At 41.5% G+C, this 21,606-nt stretch overlaps 3 protein-coding genes across 9 annotated transcripts; all 3 read left to right on the top strand.

The window, feature by feature from the left end:
* The first annotated feature begins 3,006 nt into the window (after window positions 1-3,006).
* Window positions 3,007-5,245, top strand: timm10b (translocase of inner mitochondrial membrane 10 homolog B (yeast)). Its single transcript, XM_071461277.1, has 3 exons — window positions 3,007-3,259; window positions 3,343-3,438; window positions 4,057-5,245. Exons 1-3 carry the CDS (start codon window positions 3,233-3,235, stop codon window positions 4,693-4,695), a joined length of 762 nt encoding a protein of 253 aa, XP_071317378.1. The 5' UTR covers window positions 3,007-3,232; the 3' UTR covers window positions 4,696-5,245.
* Window positions 5,246-7,163: 1,918 nt separating this feature from the next.
* ilk (integrin-linked kinase) lies at window positions 7,164-14,316 on the top strand. 3 transcript variants are annotated; one of them, XM_071461272.1, is made up of 14 exons: window positions 7,194-7,320; window positions 7,442-7,526; window positions 7,852-8,010; window positions 10,016-10,181; window positions 10,308-10,403; window positions 10,596-10,692; window positions 10,831-10,914; window positions 11,002-11,087; window positions 11,183-11,292; window positions 12,596-12,723; window positions 12,932-13,053; window positions 13,142-13,241; window positions 13,484-13,614; window positions 13,799-14,316. In XM_071461272.1, the coding sequence occupies exons 3-14, from the start codon at window positions 7,922-7,924 to the stop codon at window positions 13,946-13,948; spliced, it is 1,359 nt and encodes a 452-aa protein (XP_071317373.1). In that variant the 5' UTR covers window positions 7,194-7,320; window positions 7,442-7,526; window positions 7,852-7,921; the 3' UTR covers window positions 13,949-14,316. The 3 variants fall into 3 exon arrangements, with proteins under 3 accessions (XP_071317371.1, XP_071317373.1, XP_071317372.1); XM_071461271.1 differs by having other exon boundaries at window positions 7,442-7,497; XM_071461270.1 differs by lacking the exon at window positions 7,442-7,526 and having other exon boundaries at window positions 7,164-7,320.
* Window positions 14,317-14,905: 589 nt separating this feature from the next.
* On the top strand, window positions 14,906-21,605 carry smpd1 (sphingomyelin phosphodiesterase 1). 5 transcript variants are annotated; one of them, XM_071461281.1, is made up of 9 exons: window positions 14,906-15,091; window positions 15,286-15,549; window positions 16,892-17,212; window positions 17,534-17,814; window positions 18,143-18,316; window positions 18,622-18,793; window positions 19,061-19,137; window positions 19,795-19,940; window positions 20,030-21,605. In XM_071461281.1, the coding sequence occupies exons 2-9, from the start codon at window positions 15,331-15,333 to the stop codon at window positions 20,446-20,448; spliced, it is 1,809 nt and encodes a 602-aa protein (XP_071317382.1). In that variant the 5' UTR covers window positions 14,906-15,091; window positions 15,286-15,330; the 3' UTR covers window positions 20,449-21,605. The 5 variants fall into 5 exon arrangements, with proteins under 5 accessions (XP_071317382.1, XP_071317383.1, XP_071317379.1 ...); XM_071461282.1 differs by having other exon boundaries at window positions 14,911-15,053; XM_071461278.1 differs by having other exon boundaries at window positions 14,912-15,105.
* The last annotated feature ends 1 nt before the right edge of the window (window position 21,606 follows it).

Raw genomic sequence — 21,606 nt, forward strand, 5'->3', positions numbered from 1 at the left:
ACAAATATTGACCAAACTGTTCTGAGGCACAGGAATAAGAACAGTGAGTTCTGTCAGAGGGTTGGGTTCTCCTTTAAATGCACAATCCTGATGATTGTAGTGTCCAATCCATGATTATAGTGGTCTGTCCTCAAAGCATCTGCTGCAGAAAAATAACAGACTAAATTATAAACATTAAGTTCATTACAAAAGCCTATAGAAGACTTCAATAGAATTATCATATAAACTTGAAACTGAAAAAAAATCCATGATAGAATTGAGCTTTCTGACCCATGTATGTGTTCGAGGATAAAACACTGGACTGAATGAATGTGAGCAAAGCAGGACAAGCAGGTTCCATTTGAAGGTTTTTAATCTTTTGCTTGCAGTCAGTCAGGTGTGGGTGGTTACATGTCTACAAATGAAAGAAAGCGAACATACAGGTCAAATTCTATCATTATCGCTTTAAATATATAATCGTGGGAGAACAAACCAAGGAGATTAAATGTACCACTTAACAACAAAATACACATGACTTGAGGAAATATAATGAAATAAACTACTCACTCAACACACTCAGGAACAAAGATGAGAGCAGCTCAGCTGAAGGACAAACGGAGAATGAGCGGAGGACACAGAACAAAGAAAACTCAAGACACCTGTGTGAGCTGCCCAGTTCTCCACCTGTGCTCCTCAGCCCAGCAGTCATGTGAGCCCACTTCCCACAGGATGCTTTATTTAAGTATAATTTAAAAAGAAAATGCAGTACTCCGTTTTGCATTTTCACATACTCATGTGTGTACTCCTCTACGAACATATTAAAATGATGATTTTCAAAGACTGAACCTGCTCTGCAGTGACAGTATTTAAACATAATGAACAAACAGCCCTCAGGCCATTGCATTTACATTTACATGCCACTGCGCTCTTTAGGGGTCAAAATGAAAATGCACTCAGTCCTCTCATTGAGGCAGGTCATCAGTGAGGACGTCACTTCCTTGTCAATTGTCATTTTTCTGTCACTGGGGCAGTGGTTGTAGCTTGTTCCCTGTAAGGAAATGACCAGAGATGAGATTTAAAGATTTTTAAATGTATTACAATAAGTGATAAGATGCTGAGAGACAGTCTCATCTCATCAGTGAGGACGTCACTTCCTCGTCTCTTGTCACTTTGTCTGTCTGGGGCAGTGGCAGCAGCTTGTTTTACCCGTCTGTGTCTTATATCAATACAACTCAATGGAAATTACCAGACATATGATTTAAAGAATTTATCTGTGGGCGTGAATCTCCATCAGCTGAGTCTGCTCCCTCTGCAGCTCCACCTTGATCCCTCACCTAAGTGCACTCTTCTTCTCAGTCAGCAAGATCTTTAGATCTTGAATTCATTTCAGATATAAAGCCTGTAAAATGATATGAGCTTGATGAGTATGTGATCACTTCCAGTGGTGATTGCACACACAGTAAACTCAGAATAACAAACCTAAATAAATGCAGGTGAAAGACCTTGTAAACATGTTTGTTGTCTCCATTTTGCAGCACTGAGAGTCACTCAGCAAGTTTTTTGACTGATAAATCAAAGTTTAGGAGGATGTGCACACAATGAACGCACTCGTGAACGCGCAGCGCCAGATCGAGAACGTTTTTCGCTCGTTCTCATCGCCCAAAGGCATGATGGGAGTGACACTACTGCGCAGTCTCTATGGGCCGCATAACGCGGAAGTAACCCGGAAGCCAGAAACTTTTTCGGCGTATGCGCCAGGCGAGCAACTTGTATTGAACTGAATGGGCGCCATTTTTAGATCCGTCATCCAGGTCTTATTATACATCCATGCGCTGAAGTCCGCTTCCGATTCAGCACTTCAGGGAGAAATTAAGGGAAACATAATTTACAGTGTTGAGCGACCGATTTTCGGGTTTTTCTTCATCTCTTATGAAGGCTACCATTTGTGTTAGTTAGTTAGTGGCAATTTTACTAAATACAGGCTCATTGGGAATATGCAGCATGTGAGTAGAATTTAAACTAAACAATAAAGCCCTGAAAACTAGAAACGCTGTCTAGAAATGTACACAAAAAGAAGGTAATAATTCTGTAGATGTACACATGTGCATATACTGAATTTATTTAAGAAACATGTACGTTTTCTCTTGTTTATACATATTTATGTACAGATCAAGGCCCAAATTTGAGAAAAGAACAGCAACATTAAACATTAAATATTTTCTCCAGTCTGTTTACTTCTCGATATTAAAGGTGCTTCTTGATTTGAGAGCCGGTCACAGTAGGACAGTTCCCTCCATTGATTTTCCCACCGTGAATTGTGCACACCCCTGCATTTGCCTATATCTGCATTTCAAACTCTTTGCTCCCATCTTTTGGTAAATGCTAGTGAGTATAGTGCTTGTACCTCTGTGCATATTCTGTGCAGTGGTGGAGAATGAGCCGACACAATAAACAGGTTTGAGATATTAGTTTTACTCCATGATAGGAACAGTTGTAGCTCCCAAGTGATATCTGTACTTGTGTTAGATGATACAAACCATATAATACATTTTAAAGTTGTGATCACTGCATCACTTTGCAGAAATGCAGAAAATTAATGTCTACATAACTTAAATGTGTGGAACATGGAGCTAAAGGAGTTCAAACCTGTCCTGATTTGATCATGTGGAGATAATGGACATAGGTCAACTCAAGGACTTTATATGTTTGACCAGTCAAAGTACAGTGGTTTTTGATCTGGACCTGGTCTGATAAGTGTAAACAAAATAGTAAAATCTCCCTTCTTTCTTTCTTTCTTTCTTTCTTTCTTTCTTTCTTTCTTTCTTTCTTTCTTTCTTTCTTTTTTTCCTTCTTTCTTTCTTTCTTTTATTTTTGAAGGCTTTATCAAAAATGTCAAACACGCTCCAACAACAATATGGTGCAAAAAAACGGAGAATCCGTGGCTCAGAGGTGTACGTTAAGTTTCCCTTAACTTCCCCCTTAACCTTCCCTTAACTGCCAAATCGGAAGCTACGAACCGGAAGCTGGCTTCGTCGTTGTCAGCGAACATGTGAATGTCATTCCTCTTTAACCCACTGCCTGAATCAGTTCATGTGCGATCAGTGATATGTAAATGTTAGCATATAAGCTACGTCTTGCGGGATTGTGCCATCCTTCACCTCAGATAGCTGAGAATCGGGGAAAGCCCAGGGTTTAAGTGATTTATTAGCTGGTCCGCTCTCATGTTAGCATTTTAGCTTCAGACGGAATCGCGATGGAGCCTGACCAACAACTGAGAAATGTAAGTCACTTTCGCATCCGCTGACAGCTACGTTTATCTTGATTGCAAGTGAACGCATGTTTGATGGTATGTGTCTCTTGCAGCTGCGGGATTTCCTTCTGGTTTACAACCGCATGACTGAAATCTGCTTCCAGCGATGCACCAGCAATTTCAACTACAGAAACCTCACCATGGACGAGGTAAGCAGTGGGAGTCTGAATTCACTTGTCAGCTGTATGTGTAGACTCATTACACACGAATACAGGTGCAGCTCTGATTGTGAGTGTTGCGTGTTTTGCCCCGCTGTGTGTCCGACCACCTTTACTTAACCTGCCCTTTCTCTGCTAATGTAGTACATTGCCAAAAGTATATGGACACCCAGACAGCACACCCATGTATGATACAGCTGAACATTTCAGTCTAAAACCTTTGGCATGTATATTCTGATCTTTGCTTATTTATTTATTTATTTGCCTTGCTCTACTGGAAAGACGTCCCACAAATGTTTACAACCTGGCTGCAGGGGTTCGCTCCTATTCAGCCACAAGAGCATTAGTGAGCTCGGCCTCTGATATTGGGTGATAACGTGTGACGAAGGTGTTGGATGTGGTTGAGGTCAGGGCTCTGCAGGCTTGTGACGTAGTATTGTGCATGGGACACAGGGGCACACATTTCTGTTGATTGCAACCGAGGGCCCAGACCACAGAAGAAAACTGCAGATATGAACAGCATGTCTACATACATTTGGCCTAATATTGTATGATAAACACATAATGTAGTTACTTACTCATAACCTCTGATTTCTGGTGCCTGTCCAGGAGCGCTGTGTGGACAGCTGTGCGGGGAAACTAATTCGGTCTAACCACCGCCTGATGGGCACCTACGTGCAGCTGATGCCTCGGATGGTGCAGCGCCGGATGGAGGAGATGGAGAGTAAGGCTGCAGAGAATGCAAGGGCAGCAGAGGCGGCTTCTTCTGTGTCTACAGGGTCTTCTGCCACAGAGGCCCCACCTGCATCGCCATCCCCACAAACACCTGCACTGCTGACCCCTTTAGTGACTGATGTTGGACCAGAGGCCCATGGCTCATTCTTAAAGCCAGCAGGATCAAATATTCCAGTTGAACTGGATGCTGCTGTGTCCAAATCCACAACAGCCACAGGAATCAATTTATCTGCTGCCACACCACTCACACCTGCAACTGAAACAGTAAACAGTGCAGTACTTAATAAAGCTGGCAATGGACCATCTTATACAGCAGGCTTTCCACAGCCGCCCGTAGCTGGTGGCCAAACTGAGTCTGGGAGCTCAGTACCTGTGTTTATTCCATCTAAACCAACCTCCTTGTCAGAAGATGTGCCTGTGTCAACAGTCGCTGCACCTACAGTGTCAAAATCCATAGACAGCCTGTCAGGCCAAGAGAGAGCCCCAGAGGTTTCGCCTCAGTCAGGCCAGTAATGATGCCCAGTCTGGGTCTGTCTCAGCTGGTCACACAGTTAGTGATATGGTCCTGACTCCCACCACAAACAACACAAATCTGAAGAGTAGCCCATCAGTGGCAGTCCCAAGCTGTTTTCTGTGTTGCTGAAAAGAATAGTTGATTAATAGACTGACATAAATTATAAAATAACTTTTCATCAACTTCTATATATGATAGCATCATGTCATATGACCTGTTCTAGCTACAGTCTCACCAAAGTGTGACAGACAAAATCCAGGTGTTAAACTTTACAACTATGTTTTTCTGATGAGAGGCAGTAACAAGAATGAATATGTGATAGACAGTGTGTCTGTGCAGTGGTGGTGATAATGCCAATGGAGGCTCCACAGTAATCAGTCTCCAGTCTGCAGCTCTGGATTGTGGAAGCTTGATCACATTTGGACTTAAGTCTGGACCAGCTCAGTCTGATGATTCCCCAAACACACTCAGTCCTGATAATTATTGTGTTAGTTGACACAGCAAGGGCAAAAATATATAATTATCAGCAATAAACAAGAGATTATTCAATACTTTTGTCATGTTTTCTTTATTTTAAATGCTCCAGTGACAACATGTTGTATTTGTTATTTGCAAACATTAAAGGTCATCCTGCTGCCGGATGCCCTAACTGGGGCGTATGCCATTTGCTCGCGGGGCTTTGGGTGTGAATCGTGTTCATGACCTTTGTCACATATCATCACCTCTCTCTCTCCTCCCATCATTTCCTGTCTTTGCACTGTACAATGTTATGTACTCTCTAATCCAGCAGCAAAGCCATGATAAGAGATCTTAAAAGATATTTATTACTGGACCACAAGCTTTGTGATGTTCTGTCAGCCAACAGCTGTGACAGTCCAGGACTTTAGAAGAAATTGGCCTCCTTTTAGATAAAGTATGTTGATGGTTAGTTCAAACTATTGTTTCGACATTATGGTCATGCAATAGTCAGGATGTTTAGCCACACTGTTGCTGTACAGTCAGAGCCAGTGAGATTCACGATCCCTGTCAGGAACCAGCTAGTAGAAGAAAAAAGATTTGGTGGCACACGGAATAAGTATAATTGTTCTACAATTTTTTTAATTTTAAGTCTCTTTTGGAGTCACTGATCATCAATGCTGTGAGGTACTTTGTAAGTCAGGTAATGTACTCTAGGGACAACCAATTATACCAAAAATATAAAACTATTTACCTGCAATTAACATATATCGCTAATATGACATACAGGCCAACCAATATATGACCCAATATTAGCTTTAAACTGTGAAGTGTCCTCATAGGCTTCATATCATGGTCATATTTATTTAATGACCATTTTAAGGCGATCCTTCTACATAATGTTTATGTTAAGCATTTATGTTAAAAAATAAATCTCAGCAGATATATCCTTGGATTTTTTTATATTCTTCAACTTTAATAGCAGGCTAAAAATCTGGTATTGGTCAGGCTCCAATTTTACACGGATAAGCCTTTTTCACAGTAGGTAATTTGACTTGCCACGGCAGGAAAAGCACAGGTGTTACTATTAATGTTACCTATGGCTCACTTTTATTCAAGTGTCCCAGTAGGCCATGACATTAAGACAGTAAGCCAGCATTCACAACACCAGGCCCCTGAAACTGAAGCAAAGGCAAATGGCATTCACTTCAAATGATTTTTATTATTTACCCCTGTGCTTTTCCTATTGTGACAAAGTCTTCTGCGGAAAAGGCCTATCAAAGCTTCATCAACACTTATTACTGATAAAATCAGTAATAATAGACTTCACATAGTCTGACTACCAGAGAGCGCTAACAAGTTCATTTCTCAACAGTACACATGGGCCTTTTTCACTGTAGACATTTAAACATACCACAGCGGACAGCAAAGGTGGAAATAATCGAATGAACGAAGACAAAACACTTGAATAGAGGAGGGGCATCGTTAATATTACTAGTAGCACCTGTGTTCTTCTTACTGTTATGGAAAATACCCATCTAGGTCAAAATTCTTCTTAAGCCAAAGTAAATTCAGGATCCCGCATCTAAAGTGTTCATGTGAAAGGAAAAGAGAAAAATGTGAACAATTTAGGTCACTGGATTTGATACTCTTTGATTTTGATATTGATCTCAGCATCAGTCAGGCCCCAGAACAGGCCGTGAATTTATTACAGATGGGATTTTACAGGAAAACTAATAAAAAAAAAAAGCAAGTTTATACTTGTTGTTACTACTTGTTCTTTTCCTTATATATCCCTGTGTCTTCAATTTTGTTTTTCCACGCATTTAGAAAAAAAATAGAGAATTGTGTGTTGATGCATCATAGTCTCAAATGTATGCTTACATTTATTATTTATTATCATTATTATTTATTATTTATTTGCATTGCATTGCCTCCAGCAGGGGCCGCTGCAGTGTGAGAGTCCCGGCGCTGGGCAGAGCCAGTAGCAGGGCCCCTCCGACTTCTCACCAGTAGCTGTGTGCATCAGCTCGGAGGAGCGGGGCGTGGACTCAGACCGACCATTCCCTGCTCTTAAATTTGAGGAGACGACCGACTTTCAGGGGAAAAGGAGAAAGAAAAAAAAAAAAGAAAAAGAAACGGACAAGAAATCGATCGTTTGGCAGCTGGTAAGAGCTTTGAAGACTTCTTTTGTGTGTTTTATAGTTTTCTTTCCTTTGTGCTTGGGAGGGTTTATAGTGGATGTCCAACTTCACTTTTGACTTTTTTTTTTTTTTTTTTTAACAATAGATTTCAAAGTAATCCAACAGGCCAGTCCATCCGATTCCACGGAGGAAGATAAAGCGGTGGGGAAATGTGGGAAATGTGAAAAAATGTACAGCTATTGAAGTACTTGGATTCATAATTTCATTTCGCTGGACTCTGGCTACTAATCAACATAAAGCTTAAAGGCTGGATTAAAATGAGAATTGCTGTTTAGGAATATACGATGAATGTACAGTCAGGCTCACACATCAGGGGTTAGTGTCCTTTAATCACATTAAGGACAGTGAATTCATACAAGTCGACCTAGGTTCAGAAGACAGCGAGTAATGTCTGTTTACCTGCTTGTTATCAAGCCCCCTGGAAGATGCACAGTGCCTGGACAAAGAATTTATACAAACCTGACAGGAGTCTCTTTTTTTAAACACCTTTTGCAGGCCACATGCTCCTGATCTTGAAAGAGATTAAAAGAGCAAAGAGTCAAGAGAGGGAACCAACAGCGTAATTATGGATGACATCTTCACACAGTGTCGAGAAGGCAACTCTGTGGCTGTTCGTCTGTGGTTGGACAACACAGAGAATGACCTCAACTTGGGGTAAGCAGATGTATCTGCACACACTCCACTGACATATACAAAGCCTGAAGATGACTGCATTGCAGATTACTATAATGTCAGTGCAATAACACATGGAGCACAGTCTCAAATGATTGGACCAATCATTGTGGTGCGTTTAAAGCAAACGTACCACATTTGGTATGGTAGGTGAGTGATTCTGTGCTTGTGTGTGTGTGTGTGTGTGTGCATACAAAGAAATCCTTGGCGCATTAGAGGTGGTCAAATAGTTTCCATATTGTACTCTCCTTGCAACTCCACATACTGCTGAACATCACCCAGCTTTGGTAATTCCAGTCCGGTTTGTACTTTTTTCCCCCTTTCTTCTTGGATTTCTCTCCTCATGATGTCATCCCTAAAAACTGTCTGTGTGTATTAAAGCAGTGGGTGATTTTGGGAGGTTGTGTGGCGACATGGATGACTCATAAATGAGGACAGAATATAACCTAACCTGTGCTTTTCAGTGAGAAAAACTTTTGATTATAGTGCTGAAACGGTTTGGTTGATTGTTTAAAATTGAATAGCTGGGGTTTCATACTGTTGGTCAGACAAAACAACCACTTTAAAAAGTGTCACTGTGTTTGCTGGGAACAAGTGATGGGCTTTTTTCACAACTTGTGACATCTTATACATTAAAAAAAAAAGTATTACTTAATCTAAAATGGAAGCGATTAGATGAATTTATAGTGGTCTTGAGTTGCAGTCCTATTAGATATACAGGGCACTTCTGCCTGTTTACATAATTCCCTTGCTAGAGTAGGGCGAGAAGACCTCATTGCTAAAGACCTTTGTTATCTCATTCTTGGGCCAGGCCATATATGTGCAGTTTGTTGACGTTGACTTTGAGGGCTGCAGAGCGGCTAGCCAACCACGCAACAGCCAAGGCCATTTCCTCTCTTCAACTCCATACAGGGCCAAGCCCTCGCTGACAGAGCTTCTCAGGCAGCTAGCTGCAGTCCCACATAAACATCTGAGAGACCAGTCATTACGCTGGAGGCCTGCTTTAGCTGTTACTCTGAAGAGGCTCAACTGTGTGAAGCGGCCTTTTTTTCCCCCCTTCAGAGTATCCAATAATATGTCCTAAGTGTTATACATTGGAAAGTATGTTGTTTATGAGGAATTAAAATTTCTGATCTCCCCCGGGAGCAAGCGACACAGGAAGACACATGAAAAAAAAAGGAGAGAGAATGTGTAGCCGAGGATTCCTCTGTGTATTTTCTGCTCTGTCATTCCTGAGTTTTTTTCCCCTGTTACTTTTTATAGCACACAGGGTTGTACAGACTATGAACTATCTGTCGACAGTGCTGGATCAGAATTGAAAGAGAATGTGACTAACTGCTGTTTCACTTTAGTGTGAGCTAGTACTGCAGCTATTTCCTACAGACTATACAAGCCCTCTAGAGTTTTATTGTTAAATATAGTGTAAAGTTTGTGGCTTTGCGGGGAGCTGTGAGAAGCCACAGCAGCTGCCGTGGGGTCAGCTAATGTAAAGGGCTCAATTGGGTGAAGGGGGCCAGTCACACGTAGGTGATAGTTTGGCTCCTTGCAGACTGCAGCAGTGCTATGTACGCTGTCTGTGTGTTTGTGTCTTTGAATATGTTAGCAGGCATTCCAGCTTGCACAGACACATTTATCACTAGGCCAGTCATTGGATGGGTAACGGCTGCAGGCAAGCATGTGCTTAAGTCTAAATAAAGATTTGCAGGTTGTGGATGTGAGAACCTGTGTAACTGTGTGTCAAAGAAAGAACGACACAGATTGTATTTTGTCAGCTGACATATGCTTAGAGTTATTAAGAGAGCCCACCAGCACCCTCATACACACAAGTCGAAACAACAAAGCACGCCTTTACCTCTAAATGTCGCCTACTTATAAAGGCAATCTTGTTAGATTTTCAAGTGTTAAAAAGCAAGTCTGTCACAGCTTAAAGGTTGCTGAGCTGATTATTCTCTTGTTTGCTCTTCATTCTGTGTGCCGTGTACTTTAGTGATGACCATGGCTTCAGCCCTCTCCACTGGGCATGCAGGGAAGGGAGGAGCGGCGTTGTTGACATGCTCATCATGAGAGGTGCTCGCATTAACGTGATGAACCGTGGAGACGATACCCCATTACATCTCGCCTCCAGTCATGGACACAGAGACATCGTGGCTAAGGTAAACACAGTCATACATACTTATATGGTTACAACTGGGCCGTGCATGCGTTGTTTATACACTGTCGGGGGGGAGAAAACTTGCTTTGTTGCTCGGTTTTCTGACTTTATAACTTGTGAATGCCAGCTGATTCAATGCAAAGCTGACCCCAATACGGTCAACGAGCATGGAAACACACCACTCCACTACGCCTGCTTCTGGGGTCAAGACGAAGTGGCAGAGGTACGTTGAAACACACACACACAGACAGCCCATTGGCTAAAAAAAAAGACCCTCTTGTGGGGAGAAATGGCCACTACAGTGTTTTTTGTTAATCAGTGGAGCTTCTGTTGCCCCTCGTGTATTTGCTTACAATCAAAACCGTACATTTCATCATGTACTCTGTAAATAACATAATTTAACCCATTTTTTTAGGACTTGGTGGCCAGTGGTGCCCAGGTGTGTATGTGTAACAGGTATGGACAGACACCTCTGGATAAGGCCAAGCCTCACCTAAGACAGCTCCTTCAAGGTCAGAGGTCATTTGTGGGCATTTTAACACATTAAGTGGTTATTACCGTGAAAGAAAAAAAAATAATAATGTGAGCACAACTCAAGATTTGCCACTTTATTTTGTATTGGTACTTCTTTTGCATGCATGTGTTTTTAGAAAAGGCAGAAAAAATGGGCCAGAGTATGACCAAAGTCCCCTATAAGGAAACTTTCTGGAAGGGCACCATGCGAACACGACCTCGTGAGTAGTAGGAATTTCATAAAATAGGATGAATCATCATCTCAAATAAAGATGTTTGTTTTACTATTCATGTTTTTGCTCTTACAGGTAATGGTACCCTCAACAAGCAGGCTGGTATTGATTATAAGCAGCTTTCACTCCTGGCAAAGATTAATGAAAACCAGTCAGGAGAGGTCAGTTGCACTTAGTGTTTACTGCTTTGTTTTTGTTTAAATTTTGTCAGCTTCCCTGTTGTTTACTAGACTATGACCCTGTGCTCTGTCTGCAGCTATGGCAGGGCCGGTGGCAAGGGGATGAGATTGTTGTGAAGGTGCTACAGGTGAGAGATTGGACCACCAGGAAGAGCAGAGACTTCAACGAGGAGCATCCAAAACTCAGGTTTCTGGCCCTTAACAGTATTTCCTATGGTGACTGCACATAAACTAGTGATATCAAGATTCATTTATGGGCATCATTGGGTCATGTGCTGGCAATCTGTTTGCTTGCATAAACTGAGGCTAATACATTTGGCTCTGCTGTTTCTCTCTCCTCACATCTGGGTAAACATAGTGCTAATGTGAGGTTGGATGTGATTGATTAGTAGTGAATGAGGTCAGTGGTCAAGCAGGACTTTGGATCTTGTGCAATGAGCAGAGGAGTTTTTATTGTTAGAGGTCAAAGGAATGGGTTATGGTTGGTTTCGTGAAATATTCCTTGGCTCTCATTCCTGTGTCATGTGTTCTGCTCTACAGTGTGAAAAACTCCCACAAACCACCCTCTGTTAGTAAACAAGTCTGTTATGACATGAAATCCATCATAGTTAAAAATGGAATCTTACTTTGAATCCTGTGTGTCATTATTGCGTTGGCTCATGTTAATGTTCTTGCATCAGTTTGTGCATTGTGTTTTTACTGGACAAATTATTGCCTAAAAGGCAAAGAGGTTCTTATGTTGACACATGCACAGACAATTGCAAGAGAGGATTGTGTCGAGCTGTAAGTCAGCTCATACAAGCGTGTTAAGACAGGTTTAGCAGAGCCTGAAGAAGGACCGCTGCATTCAGTGAATCATTATTGATATAAATACGATATTGTGACGTACGTATCCCAAATGAGCTACTCACAAGTATGTGTCACAGGTATTAACAGAGAAATAGCCAACTATATTAACATATTACCTAACCTGGCCAAACTTAATCAGTCCCACCAACCTCAGACCCTCATGAACTGAAAGGAAAAACAGGAATGAGAGAAACCTCTGAGCAGACCATGTCAGAGAATGATCCCCTACCAGGAAGGCTGACTTCGCAATAGGGAGAACTTGGCAGTGTGATTCCGTGTTGGCTTCAGTTGTTGCCCTCTTTTGGGAATTGATGCCAACTTAAAAGTACAAAAAAATTCAGGGGCGATATAAAATCTGACATGGATTGCAAAAATGAAAGAGCTTCAAAAAGTACTGCTCAGCTTGAGCTTTAATTGACGCAGATGTGGTGTACAATAATATGGATTCTCTAAGAGTTTCTCTCATGTAGAGCAAGTTTTTAGGACATTTCTTAAATAGGGTTTCCTCAGAGCTCTAAACTGGTTAATTCCTTATCAGCTGAGACAGACTTCCCTGTTTGAAGAAGATATAAATACTTACTTTTTTCTTCCTTTTTTAATATTAAATACATGTTCTTTCTCTGTCTGTTGTGTCTGCATAGGATCTTTTCTCATCCAAACATTCTGCCTGTTCTCGGGGCCTGTCAGTCTCCTCCATCCCCTCACCCTATCATCATTACCCACTACATGCCTTACGGATCCCTGTACAACATACTCCACCAGGGCACTAGTAAGTACTTCAAGTACATGTATGAAATGGAAACGGATAAATTTGCATTGATGTTTATTCCAGCCCCAAAGAAACTATGGCTGAGGATTGCTACTATAGATGGAGGACTTTGCACATCCATCTTCATCCCACCGTACTATTTACTTTTCCCTCTGGCCCTTCTTGTCTCTTTGTTCTCCTGTGACTTTTTCTTCTCCCTCTTTCTCAGCTCTGGTGGTTGACCAAAACCAAGCAGTGAAGTTTGCACTGGACATCGCCAGTGGCATGGCTTTCCTCCACACCTTAGAACCAATGGTTTCACGGCTTTACCTCAACAGTAAGCACGTCATGGTAAGTACTGTCTTTGACCACTAAAAGATCTTAGTCTATCACTGCCACTGCAGTAAAACACTATTAAGCTGATGTGATGAATTTGTAGATTGACGAGGACATGACAGCCAGAATAAGCATGGCAGATGCAAAGTTCTCCTTCCAGTGTCCTGGCCGTATGTACTCTCCAGCATGGATGGCCCCTGAAGGTAGTTATTCCTTTTTTTTTCCTGTTTACTCTCCTTATTCCGGCCTACATCCTGCTCCCACAATGCCTCCTTAGACCTTATGAGTCATTCAGTTAAAAATATACTGTGCTATATAATTTAGTCCATCTTCAGTGGTAGTCATGTTGTTCATTTGTTGTGTTGCCCATGTTACAGAATAAAAACAAACTCTATGAGTTATTCTGTTATGTTTTATAGTTTTCCTTGTCCCTCTTGGTTTTCAGCCCTGCAGAAGAGGCCTGAAGACATCAACAGGAGATCTGCTGACATGTGGAGCTTTGCAGTGTTACTATGGGAGCTGGTTACCAGGGAGGTCCCCTTTGCTGACCTCTCACACATGGAGATAGGCATGAAGGTGAGCGAGTGCAGCATTTATCTACCGACAGGCTTATACTTTATGTTCACTTCCAGTATACATGTATTTCTTGAAAAAAAAAAAACCGTCTTCAAACACCATACCTTCAAAATGTCCCAAAGATTGTGAACATTGATATAAAGATATTAACATTGACTTTGTATCACCTCCTCCCATTTCTCAGGTGGCTCTTGAGGGTCTTCGACCCACCATTCCTCCAGGGATTTCACCTCATATCTGTAAGCTAATGAGGCTCTGCATGAACGAAGACCCAGCCAAGAGACCCAAGTTTGACATGATTGTCCCCATCCTGGAGAAGATGCAAGACAAGTGAATGCGTCTGCAAGAGCTTGTGCACTCCTGTTATTTTGTTTTTATCATCAAACCACTCTTTATCTTCACGTCAATCATGTATCTGCTAAGCTGCTGTAAATAATGTCAGAGACCACTTTAGCTACACAATCCAAACAATAAGTATTATATTGCTTTTCTTGTATAATTTAAATTGGAGGTATAAATGTTCTTTAGCCCATATTTGTTGCTCTTTTATAAAGCTTAAACTGAAAAACTTTTTTCAGTCCAGTGTGGATTATATTCAGACATGAAAGCTCAGAAACTGATCCAAAGAAATGTGTATAGAAACTCTGCTTTTATACACATTAACAAATGCCAATGCAATAAATATTTTATATTTATGACAAATCCGTGTCCTTTTATTTATTTATATAAAAAGAAATCTTCGCACAAGCTTAGCTCACTGGAAAGTTTTCAGCCAAATCCAGTGGAGACAAACTATCCACTGATGAAGGCCACAAGATGGGGCTGAAAACTCCAGCTAGTGGACCCTGTGATTATTTACCATTTCCACATGCAGAGAGCATTTCAGCTCGGCTCACTGTCAGAAAACTGCTCTTTTTTTTTTTTGGATGCAGGAAGCAAAGTATAACAGCTAATGAAATCCCTGATTGATTTTTCTAGCATCGGTTTTCTCGGGGGGTAGATGGGCGTAGAGGTAACTTGGGGTTATGATTGTTTCTGCAGTGGCCACTGTATGGCTGACATGACGCAGCATAAGGGGAAAGGGAAACAAAGTACCCACATGCTGAGGGGTCAATGCATTCACCTCGCAAAATACCGCTGCAATTCAGTGATCAATCGGCTGCGGCTCATGTTACAAATTTGCTCGGGAAGAGAGGAGGTAAAAAAAAAAAAAAAAAAAAAAAAGCCTGGACACGTGATAAGTCAGCTGACTTTCTGTGCCTTCACAGGACAGCGCAGGGAGCCTCGGATCATAACAAGCGGTGTGCAGCTGGCCGACTGACGGGCTCACCGACCTTGTGTCCGCTGCTCTGTGTGGAGGTGGAAGCGGGACCGTCCTCCGTCTCCTCACCCGCCTGTGTCCGCAGCTCCAACCGGGGGAGACGACGACGACATCTCCGGTCGGCACCTGTTGTTTTTTTTTTTGTTTTTTTTGGAGGTACAGTGGTAAAGGTTAGCTAGCTTCTTTGTCGCCAGGCTTTTTGCCGGTTCACCCAGCGGAAAAAAAAAAAAAAAAAGTTTGTGGGTGTGTGAATCACTTATTCTCAAACACAAGTGTTAAGTTGAACCGCTGAGTGTTACTTCCTTGACGCCCCTCGCCTTTTGTCTGGTTTTGCTCGTGTCTTAAAACAGTGGCTGCCGACAAACACTCCTCGGAGGACACCTGCCGTCAAGACAATGAGGCTCCCCACACTGCTGCCCTCTTTCGGGATGATAACATGCACCCTGGTCCTCATGTTGCCGCTGTCTGCGTCCTGCCATCCAGCACGGACCTCAGGACAGTCCAGCCTGGTCTTCATGGAGCAGTACAGCCGCCTACACGTCGGATTTAACTGGAGAAATGTCACCTGCCCCCTGTGCAAAGCAGTCTTCACCATCCTTGATATCGCCCTCCTGGTAAGCCTTCAACACATCTTTCTTTTTTTAAAGGGGATGCTGGTGCTCCTTGTCAGCTCCTGTGGTCAATAGCACCTGAATTCAACGTAATTAAACAAGCTGCAACCAAGTGAGATCATTCAGCTGTAGGTTTAACCAACCACGGCCCAGTTCAGGAAGTCTGAGATCTTAAATAGTTCCTTAGCAGAATAAAAGCAGTATAAGTAGTGGGCAGACAGAAGGAAGGAAATTTGCTCAGATAAAAAAAAAAAACCCACAATCATGATCATATATGTATCAATCAGCATATCTGCTGCACATGTTACACCTAGATAAAAATGATGCCCAGCGATCAGTGCTGCTTTCCTGACTGGTATATTTTTCAATTTGTGCTGCAACTTCTACGAGAAGTGAAATGTTGTAAAGAGAAGTGTTTGTTGGTCAGTCTGGAAGCTGAACTTTTGGTGGTGTCAGGTTGTTTTTCATCATATCAGGAGGTTTTTGTAAAAAAGACTGAACATGATAAGCTTCATTAGGGTTGGAGCCAAGATCAAGACACGCCGTTCATTACACTGACAATGACAAATGTAAGGGTAACTTTAATACGTCTTTGTTGTTCCTGTTTTCTGTTTGCCCACTTCTTTTCATTGTGTTGATAACCAGTTAAAAAGTTTCTGACATCCTAGACTGAACTGTGGGCTAAATTATTGCTTCAACTCAAAATTATATTTCATTCCTTATTGTAATGTCAGTAATTTATAATAATTTCTTACTATGAATTAAGATAATTTCTGTCTTAAATTGTGATGACAATGTGAGTAATTCACATCCTGTTGCTTAATGTGGACATAATACTTACATTTAATATAGGTTAACACAGTTTATTATGACTTCTATAAGACAGGGTAACTCAAGTTTGCAAGCAAATGCAGCATGTGACACAAAGTGCCCCATATGGAGAAGTACCACTTCAATTTTTTCATATCCCGCAGTGCGTATAGCTGATTTAGCACAAAAATATACTTGAGACACCTCGATCATATGGTCTCTTTTTGGACCTCAAGTGCTCCTGTCGTTCAGTAGCTACAGCTGTTAACCTCAGAAACACACTTTTCTAAACTGGCCGGATTAATTTTATTGTTCACGTGCAAAGTGTAACTATTACACTTACATGGTGCACTGATTCAAGAGTGTGATTTGCGCATAATATTGTGGCTTAGTAAGTTGGAATGTCCATATGATTCAAGCTAATTTCGGTTTGGCTGCTTTTTCAGGAAGTTTGAGGTTTTTACTTCTGTCAATGAAGCGATATTTCTCAAACCATTTCTTTGATTCTGTTCTGCCTTTTTGTTACCTCGTGTAGAGTGATGCAAATGAAGAGCGAGTGGCACATGCAGTAGGTGAGGCATGCATCCGTCTTCATCTGGCTGATGAGCTGGTGTGTAGAGAAATAACAGAGCTGTTCAGGGATGACTTCATCCGGGCCCTGCAGCAGTCCCTGCTGTGGCCCACTGAAGCATGCGCCTTGCTGGTGGGGCCTTCCTGTGGCAAATTTGACATCTACGCACCCTGGAACATCACCTTGCCAAAAGTCCCTAAGCCTCCTGTTAAACCACCCTCTCCTCCCAAACCTGGCTCTCCACAAAGCAGGATCCTGTTTTTAACTGACATCCACTGGGACCAGGTGAGCGTTGTGCTGCTGAGAGATAAGTCAATGCAGAATTTTATTGAAATAATCATAGCAAGTGCTGGTACACAAATCTTTCTTTTTAAGTCTATTTCATGTGTGCGAGCACTGAATGCAGTTTCATATTGATTTATTTCGTCAAGGATCACAAGGTTATACCGTCCAAAAGGTTGAAGTTACTGATTTACTTGAAAGGATGTTGGAGCTTTCCCAGGAAATCTCGCATGACTACACTGAAAAGGGTGGCATGATTTTGGTCACCTGACTTTGTTTTGGATGAAGTCCTGCTTTAAAAAAAAAAAAAATCTCCACTGACAGGAGTATGAAGCCGGCAGTGCCGCAGACTGCAAGGACCCTCTGTGTTGTCGTAAAGACTCAGGCTCTCCCAGCTGGAGGCGGAGAGTGGCTGGGTACTGGGGAACCTACAGTAAGTGTGACCTCCCTCTGCGCACAGTGGAGAACCTTCTGGAAAATGCTGCCAGAGACGGACCCTGGGACTGGGTCTACTGGACCGGAGACATACCAGCACACAATGTTTGGGCTCAAACCAGGAAACAGCAGCTGTCAGAGCTTACAGTCATCTCCAGGCTCATCCACAAGTAATTTTGCTTTAAGATCAAATTTGAGTTTTTTGACACATGATAAATGTAATTGCTTGTTTCACACATAACATAGTGCATGTGTAGTCCATGTACTACTGCAGATACCTTTACCAGCAACCACTTACCTGTCAGTGTCGTTTCTCTAATAAAATAATTGATGAAATATAGTATTGAAATGTCAGACCCATTTAAACCCATATGCTCTTGTACTGTGACTCACAGCCTGTTGAGGATGTTTTTTGCTGCTGTGTTGATCAGATGTTTGTCATGTGTTACCTGGATTTGATCCAAGCAGCTACTGACTCTCTTCCTATCTTCTGTGCAGGCACCTGGGACCTAATGTGACAGTTTACCCTGCTGTAGGGAACCATGAGAGTACACCTGTGAACAGCTTCCCACCACCCTTTGTTCATGGCAACAGATCCACGGCCTGGCTCTATGATACAATGGCAGAGGAATGGTCAGCATGGTTACCAGAGCAAGCTTTGAAGACTTTAAGGTTCTTGATTCACATTCTACATATAAAAAATTGTTATTCGGTTGCATGTTGATGTTGTTCTGCAGGGCAGACCACCTTGTAGATAAGACATGAATGCTTTTTTGAAATGAAAGTGAACGTCAAGGAGACGGTTTGTTTTTAGATCATTAAGTAGGAACTGTGTTTATGTCAGATCCCGGTTCACCATAATCGTACTCACATTTTAACTGTCTGCAAACAGAAGGGGGTCACATTTCTGAGAATATTGTTCCTTGTTCAAAGACTTTGGAAATATGTCCTCCAACTATATCTGGGTGCAATTTCAGATATGGAGGATTCTACACAGTGGAGATTCAGCCTGGTCTAAGGGTGGTGTCTCTCAACATGAACTTTTGTGCCCGAGAGAATTTCTGGCTGATGGTGAACTCTACTGACCCTGCTAACCAGCTGCAGTGGCTAGTTCATATACTTCAGGCCAGTGAGGACAAGGGGGAGAAGGTGAGTAAAGCAGCAAAAACAAAAGATGACATGAACAAAGCAGAGTGTGGGAGGGTTTAATGTTACTAAATGAAAAGAAGACTTAAGGATAGTTTGTTCACTTAACACTATAAAACTGAAAGATAACCCAGTGTGGTTTTTATGAGGCATTTTACTGCCCTCTAGCAACTGGTGCTGGGCATGACATTGCAATAGAATTTTTTATTTTTTTTTTTTTAATAGTACAATAATCCTCATCATCATATTGTCACTTCCTCCTGTATTTAGGTACATATTATTGGTCACATCCCACCTGGCCTGTGTCTTGGCAGCTGGAGTTGGAACTACTATCACATTGTCAACAGGTAGCTACATGGATCATTTAACCCTAAAGATGTAGAATCCCTGAGTTGTTATAAGTTAATGTTGTAGTGCAGTAAAGACAACTGCAGTAGTGGTACATCATTTTGTGCCCTGTTTACTTGCCGTTGTCACAGAGGGAAGAAGATTACATTCTGTGCACTCAGCAGTTTTCTTTCATGTTAATATTCTACGTGATTGGTACTGAAGTTTCAGGCCAAAGCCTGTAATATGGGACAGTCATTTCCCCAATAAATGCTACTTGTCTTTTGTAGCTGCCATCTACATTAAGTGTAATTGCCAGTATATGGTAGTCAGTTGAGATTATTAGTACTTTGGGATAATTTGCAGATGTGATGATAATTAAATGTGGTTGACTTATTAGCAGCAATGTTTGTTTCACTTCACATTGTGCATTTGCATGGTTGGGTCACTTATGTCAAATAGTTTTTTGTCTGCTTTAGCAACCAGGATGGCAAGTTTTTGGTTTTTTTTTTTTTTTTTTTTTAATTTAAAGGTCAGAGTCCTACTGTAGTTAGTTGCTGCATGTGACAGCCCGACTCTTTGCAACCTATCAGATGAGACGGGTTGTAAAGTTTTCACTATTTATTCCTTACATCCTCTTTTTTTTTTTTTTTTTTTTTTTTTTTTTTTTTTTACAGATATGAAAGTACAATTGCTGGACAGTTTTTTGGTCATACACATCTGGATGAGTTCCAAATGTTTTACGATGAGATGACCCTGACCCGCCCATTGGGAGTCGCATTCATTGCCCCCAGTGTCACTACTTATGTTAATCTGAACCCAGGTGAGGTCATAAACTAGTTGAGTGATCTTTTAACATTTCAAACGGAACAAACCACACAGCTAAAAAGAAATGTGTTTTTCTCTTTCCAGGATACCGTGTCTATTATGTTGATGGGAATTACCAAGGTAGCTCTCGTCTTGTGCTTGACCATGAAACCTACATCCTTAACCTCACTGAGGCAAACCACGGTCCAGGGGCGCCCCACAGCCCAGAACCAAATCCAAAATGGACACTGCTGTACCGTGCCACTGAGGCCTATGGTCTTTCCAGTCTGTTCCCTTCTGATTACAATGGACTGCTGCGGACCTTTATCAATGATGACCGAGTTTTCCAAAAGTTCTGGTACCTCAGGCATAAAGGACACGTGTCAGAGCCCTGCAAGGAAACCTGCAAAACCACTGTGCTTTGCTTTCTTCATAGCGGGCGCTATCATGAGCTGGAGCAGTGCGACCTCCTCAATGGTTTTGGAGGAAACTTGGTTCGGGCTGCCAGAAAAACTCTTTGTTGATCTGAGAAAGTTTGGACTAAATGGTTGGGTAGGGAAAAAGCAATAGGACCAAATATGAAATTGAGCCAAAAAAGGTTTCCTGTTGCTGGTGGGTCAACAAGGATTGTTGTATTTGTTTGTCATTTATTTCTATAACAGTTTATTTAGATTTTGTAAACCTGACCATGAGTGTGAAGAGTTCTCAGCTATGCCTTGTGTTGTCAGTTATGTTTTCACAAAAACATACTGATTGTGTTTAGCAACAGGGCTTGGGGTTGTCCGTTGCTGTTTTGCAATGCCAGTTATGTAAAGGCTGCTTTAAAGTGTTCAGAACCATGTTCTGTTTAATGCTTGAAATGCACAGAATGGCAGGGATTAAGTGGCTTCTTTAAAGTTGCCATGATTTTGTATTGGGTGCCTTATGTCAGGAAAAATCCATCCTTAAAAACTATTTAAATTTTTTTTAAGTTGCTTAAATGCAAGTACTATGTCAAAATTATTTTCAGCGTTGATGTCCTTGAGGATTATCAAAATACAGATGCTTTCATCAGATTTTCTACACACAGGAAAGTTCATCAAAAGCTTTCTTATAAATTGGGACAAAGTCATCACTTTTAAAGCAAACTTTCCACTATCTGACCTTTTTTACCTGTCCCACAATGCAATGTTAATATAACATTTGCTAGGACTTGAAGGTTGTAAAATCGTTCAGTAGGTCACTTACTTTATTGAATCTGCTGAATTTATGGGCCTTAACGGTTTATGAGAACTGAGTTCTGCTGAGATATTATGCAGCATACAGGATCTAAACTCCAATAATTTTCACAATTACTTTATGGGCACTGTTGTGGAGATATCAGTCAGTTTGTATCTCAGTATCTACCTTAATGCGTGACACCATCTGCCTCAGCAAAGAAGATTTCAAACCTAAAAGAGGATCAGTATTTCTCACTGAGGTTTACTTCTGTCTGCACTTTAATTCTTTTGTTGGCTAGTTAGCTTCTAGGTTTAATAGAGAACAAATTTGATTGACCCAAAGTGTGAAAAGCTTGGGGAGATTCTACGATCTTGATCTATGTGACCTGTGGTGTAACATGAGCATGACAAGAAATGCAACTTGTAAATTGAGCAATAATTTAAAGAGATTGTATAAATTATGAATAAAAGATGAAATCTGAT

Source organism: Trachinotus anak, unplaced genomic scaffold (assembly GCF_046630095.1).
Source record: "Trachinotus anak isolate AG129_WGS33_773 ecotype Australia unplaced genomic scaffold, CSIRO_AGI_Tana_v1 ptg000024l, whole genome shotgun sequence".
In the NCBI taxonomy this organism is placed as follows: domain Eukaryota; kingdom Metazoa; phylum Chordata; class Actinopteri; order Carangiformes; family Carangidae; genus Trachinotus; species Trachinotus anak.

What these genes read in the sequence shown, in the direction of transcription:
- ilk (XM_071461270.1), top strand. Translation starts at nt 7,922, where the DNA reads ATGGATGACATCTTCACACAGTGTCGAGAAGGCAACTCTGTGGCTGTT. An exon ending in CACCATGCGAACACGACCTC is followed by an intron (nt 10,915 to 11,001) that starts GTGAGTAGTAGG and finishes TTGCTCTTACAG; the next exon opens with GTAATGGTACCCTCAACAAG. An exon ending in ATGAAAACCAGTCAGGAGAG is followed by an intron (nt 11,088 to 11,182) that starts GTCAGTTGCACT and finishes CTCTGTCTGCAG; the next exon opens with CTATGGCAGGGCCGGTGGCA.
- smpd1 (XM_071461281.1), top strand. Translation starts at nt 15,331, where the DNA reads ATGAGGCTCCCCACACTGCTGCCCTCTTTCGGGATGATAACATGCACC. An exon ending in CAAGCTTTGAAGACTTTAAG is followed by an intron (nt 18,317 to 18,621) that starts GTTCTTGATTCA and finishes GTGCAATTTCAG; the next exon opens with ATATGGAGGATTCTACACAG. An exon ending in GTGAGGACAAGGGGGAGAAG is followed by an intron (nt 18,794 to 19,060) that starts GTGAGTAAAGCA and finishes TCCTGTATTTAG; the next exon opens with GTACATATTATTGGTCACAT.
- timm10b (XM_071461277.1), top strand. Translation starts at nt 3,233, where the DNA reads ATGGAGCCTGACCAACAACTGAGAAAT. An exon ending in CTGACCAACAACTGAGAAAT is followed by an intron (nt 3,260 to 3,342) that starts GTAAGTCACTTT and finishes TGTCTCTTGCAG; the next exon opens with CTGCGGGATTTCCTTCTGGT. An exon ending in GAAACCTCACCATGGACGAG is followed by an intron (nt 3,439 to 4,056) that starts GTAAGCAGTGGG and finishes GTGCCTGTCCAG; the next exon opens with GAGCGCTGTGTGGACAGCTG.